Source organism: Herpailurus yagouaroundi, unplaced genomic scaffold, assembly GCF_014898765.1.
Source record: "Herpailurus yagouaroundi ecotype Mexico unplaced genomic scaffold, PumYag 202, whole genome shotgun sequence".
NCBI lineage: Eukaryota > Metazoa > Chordata > Mammalia > Carnivora > Felidae > Herpailurus > Herpailurus yagouaroundi.
In genome coordinates, this window is record NW_024412433.1 from 5,958,088 (window position 1) to 5,962,857 (window position 4,770).

Here is a 4,770-nt window from a genome sequence, read left to right on the forward strand (position 1 = left end):
GCCCAGCATGACGCTGTGCAGGGACTGGAAGGCCGAGATGTTGGAGGGGGTTGTGCCCGTTGCTCCCGGCCGCTTCGGGCCGCGTAGCTGCTCGGGGGGCGGCGCCCTCCCGCCGCAGCCGCAGTGGCCGGCGCCGCAGCCAGGAGCCATGGGCAACATCTCCTCCAACATCTCGGCCTTCCAGTCCCTGCACATCGTCATGCTGGGCTTGGACTCGGCCGGCAAGACCACGGTGCTGTACCGGCTCAAGTTCAACGAGTTCGTGAACACGGTGCCCACCATCGGCTTCAACACCGAGAAGATCAAGCTGAGCAACGGCACGGCCAAGGGTATCAGCTGCCACTTCTGGGACGTCGGCGGCCAGGAGAAGCTGCGGCCGCTCTGGAAGTCCTACAGCCGCTGCACGGACGGCATCATCTACGTGGTGGACTCGGTGGACGTGGACCGGCTGGAGGAGGCCAAGACGGAGCTGCACAAGGTCACCAAGTTCGCCGAGAACCAGGGCACGCCGCTGCTGGTCATCGCCAACAAGCAGGACCTGCCCAAGTCGCTGCCGGTGGCCGAGATCGAGAAGCAGCTGGCGCTGCACGAGCTCATCCCGGCCACCACCTACCACGTCCAGCCGGCGTGCGCCATCATCGGCGAGGGCCTCACCGAGGGCATGGACAAGCTCTATGAGATGATTCTGAAACGCAGGAAGTCCCTCAAGCAGAAGAAGAAGCGGTAATGCGCCCGGCTGTGTTCGGGAGCGAGCGGGGAGCGAGCGGGGGGCGAGCGAGGGAGCGAGCAAGTCAGGGATGGATGGATGGATGGATGGATGGATGGATGGATGGACGAAGGAGCATCCGCGCCCGCGAACAAAGACCGAGAACCAAAGCTAGGCTTCGAATTTTTAAAACGGAGTCTGTGCACCCAGACGCGGGACTAGTGACTTAACCTGGGTGTGTATACCGAGTTGCCAGCCTGCCCTCGATCGGCCCCCACCCCCAGCTCAGGGGACCTTTTGTCTGAACGCCAGAGCTACTAATGGGTGGGGGGCGCTGGGGAGTGGACGCGCCTGGCCTGCTGTCCGCCCCTCCCGGCCCAGGTGGAAAACTCGGATGTCAGAGACAAAAGCGATCTCTTCCGCCGCCCGCCACAAGTTGGGCCGCCCCGCCCTCACTGGGGCTCCCACCTGTGAGTCACCTGAGGTATGCGGCTCCCAGAACCCTGGGAGCACCTATCTGGGGGGCAGGTTGGCAGTGGGAGGTGCTGGGGGGGGAATGGCCTCCCCCTGCATTCGTGGGCTCGGGAAGCCGGATAGTTTTATGTCACAGGGCAGGCCCCTGTTGAGATTTCATTTGTCCTGCTCTGGGCCCAAACGAGGTGGTGGTGATTTGGGCCATCAGAGGACTGCCTGGAACAATACAGCAGCCCGAGAGCGTGGGGCGCCGCGGCGCTGGCCTTGGCCGGGGGGATGGCCACAAAGCTGCCCCTTTCCTGGTGCTTTTATGGTGGCTACGGAAGACCAGTTCGGTTGAGAACTGCTTTTCAGCCTGGAATCAGACATCTTCCAGATGGTTTGGACCCTGTCCATGTGTAGGTCATTATCACACAAAGAGACCAATAAAAATTAAAAAAAAAAAAAAAAAAAAAAAAACTGTTGGAGGTGGTGGCAAATGATATATTTACTGTTTGCAGGATAAAGGTTTTTAAAGGGTAAGGCTCTTCTTGGCGTAAATGCTGGATGGGGTGTGTGTGTAGATACAGGGACCTCCCTCTGTCCTGTGTAATCGGCATAAATACCTAGACCCATATGTGTGGAATCTTAAAAAATCTCTTAGCCTCCTGATTGGTTTGTATGAGCACACCAGCCGCAGATGTGTGCTGAATTGCAAGATGGTTTTTTGCAAGGCCGTCTCTTGTAATACGAACAGCTTGATGATGGGTTTTGGTTTTCAGACATGTTTTTAAGAAATTCTACAAATGAATACTCACCTTAGAAATATTCACCTTAGGAAAAGAAAAAAAAAAAAAAAAGACTCCGCTCTGCCCTTTTAGATCCTTTTACGCTGCAAGTGGGGACGTGTTCAAATTTCTAATTTGGTTCATCGTGGCCTATCTGGTTTGAAGCATTTCATGAAAAATGTCTCGTTAGAGTATTTGATGTCATGCGCCAAAAAAATAAAACCCCACCTTGTTGCAAAAGCCGACCTCGTTGCATGGATTTTAAAAGCAAAGGAAAAGCACAAGGAATGAGGTCCTTCCCAATCCATTCTTGTGGGAACTGGCCTGCTAGGCAAATGCAAACAATGAGTGCTTGGGATCAAAGAAAGCGTGTGATGTAATGATCACCTGTACTCAGGCACTTAGCGGTTTACTTGAAAGAGGCTTTGGAAAAATAGATAAAGCGAAAGAAGAAGAAATACATATTTTTAATAATGTGATTTAAAAATCCTTTATAATCAGGACTGAGTCTTAGTTTGCAGAAGCTGTCATTTACCCTGAGACACAGTATCAAAAAGGGAAACTTCTACTTACCGTTTGGTTTTCATTTCCTCTTCAAATTCATGTTCACAGGTAGAATTTTGCATATGCACACACGCGCACACACACACACAACACACACACACCCCACTGTGAGGAATTTCTTTACGAAGGAGGCCTATATAGCAACTGGGCATGATCATGCTTGAGCATGTGAGGTCGTCAGATTATATACCCATGCCTATTGTCCATTACACTCAGAAAGTTAATTTAAGACCCAGAGGTGGTCCTGCCTTCCTGCTTGAAACCCACTTACAGGAAACCTTTTAAAAGAGGAAACCTAGCAGGCCCATCATCTTCCTTTTATCTTTGGTCGGTGTATTTGGTACCTCCCCAAGGCTGGTATTTTTGTAGCAACTCAGTAGAGAAAATAGAGCTAAGCACTGTCAAAGCCTGCAGGATTTCGGTTTACGTTTCGACAGCGTAGTCACTGATTTCTAAATGGGCTGGTCCCATCATCTGAAGATTCTGTATAGAGTTATTAAAAAAAAAAAAATCCCCATCCTCCTTTATTTTCTTCACATGTAACAATTTCTTATGCACTTTGACATTTTGGTAGGGCCACGCTATTGAGAGAATAATATATTTATTTTGTGACATTGAAGATGCCAAATGCTGTAACCACCTCGTGCTAACCATCCTTAGGTTCAAGATCCCTGTTCAAGTCCCGTCATGCTTTACAAACGAAGCGAAATGACTTTGGTTTTTGCATTATCGATACTTAGGGGTGCAGTCAACTGTTAGTAAATTGTGCGGTCAAGTAAGGCCCCTGTGGTGTATCAACCAATAGTTAAGAGTCTCCGTTGATCTCTGTGGTGTTTGACCTAATAACAGCCCACTTTTGTCTCTGACCAAACAGAGGAAGCAAGCGTCAAGTTACCTTGGCGTGGCCTTGGCGTGGGGGGGGGGGGGGCAGTCCTCTCCAATATGGCATCAGTGATCTATTATGCCTCCTGCCCCTTTGAAGAATGAATGGGTTTCACACGGAGGAAGTTGGCCTCCCCACGTGAGCTTTCGAAAGGTTCTCCCCTAGACACAAGGAGGCCGGTTTTATTTCAAGCCGATTCTCTTCACAGATTCTCTGTCATGGTGTTGGGACTGTCGTCTCCTGGTTTCGGTTTTCCTTTCTGCTGCTGTAATTCTCTGTCCTGAACGTCCTCTTCTGGTCCTGTTCCCTTTTATATGCATATATGATGCTGTGAACAGAAATAAATTATTTATACAATCAAACGTTTGGGGAAGTTGTCTGGATGGTTTTTCAAGTTGGCCTTCTTTATTCCTAGGCCTTCTTTGGGGAGTGACTGGATGGCTCACCAGACGGCCTCTGGGGCCCGCCTGGGGCTGGATCAAGTTGGCTTCCGTGTCCAGCTCTGTCCTGAGCAGAAGAGTGTGAGGGCTGGACTGCATCATACACTTGTGCCTGTCCCCCTACGCCTGCCGCCCTACGGGGTGCCTGTCCCTGGTCCTCCCAGATCCTTCAGGAAAAAGGCCTTCAGTGCCTCGCCTGTCCTCGGCCTCTCAGTTTATTAAAAAAGGTCATGATTTGGGGTGCCTGGCTGGCTCGGTCGGTAGAGCATGTGACTTTTGATCTCAGGGTCGTGAGTTCAAGCCCCACGCTGGGCATAGAGCCTACCTAAACAAACAAAACAAGGTCATGATTGTTAATCATTTCAAGAATACCATGGGATTGTGTAAAATTGGAAGTCGCTATGTGCTAATAGAACATGAATCGTCACAAAGCTGCTCAGCGCCTAGACCTCCTCTGCTCCGATCTGGGCTGAACCCAGAAGACATCCAGGACTTTGAGCCCTCTGCAGTAGAAGGTGCAGTGAAACAATCGTGTTTTGTACCTGTTGTTGGGGAAAGGCCCGCTTTCTTCCTTTTTTTTTTCTTTTTTAACATGTATTTATTCTTGAGAGACAGAGCACGGGCGGGGGAGGGGCAGAGAGAGAGGGAGACACAGAATCTGACACAGAGCCGGACGCGGGGCTCGAGCTCACAAACTGCGAGATCATGACCTGAGCCGAGTCGGACGCTCAACCCACTGGGCCACCCAAGCGCCCCCCCCCCCCAAAAAGGCCCACTTTCTGAAGAAAAAGCGATTGGGGCTGACTCCACAGCATTCTGACAGGGTCAACGCAGCCACACTCGTGAGGGCGCTCAGCAGATACCAGGCCACAAAAGCAAGGGCCCCTTGGGTCTTAGCTCAGGAGGCAAAAGGATCCAGTTTCAAATTTCAACTCC

General features: G+C 51.1%; 1 protein-coding gene and 1 non-coding gene across 2 annotated transcripts; both read left to right on the plus strand.

The window, feature by feature from the left end:
- Nucleotides 1-52: 52 nt before the first annotated feature.
- Nucleotides 53-3,756, plus strand: ARL4C (ARF like GTPase 4C). Its single transcript, XM_040450609.1, has one exon. It carries the CDS (start codon nucleotides 149-151, stop codon nucleotides 725-727), a length of 579 nt encoding a protein of 192 aa, XP_040306543.1. The 5' UTR covers nucleotides 53-148; the 3' UTR covers nucleotides 728-3,756.
- Nucleotides 3,757-4,076: 320 nt separating this feature from the next.
- TRNAK-UUU (transfer RNA lysine (anticodon UUU)) lies at nucleotides 4,077-4,149 on the plus strand. Its single transcript has one exon. It is a non-coding gene; the product is annotated as a tRNA-Lys (tRNA).
- The last annotated feature ends 621 nt before the right edge of the window (nucleotides 4,150-4,770 follow it).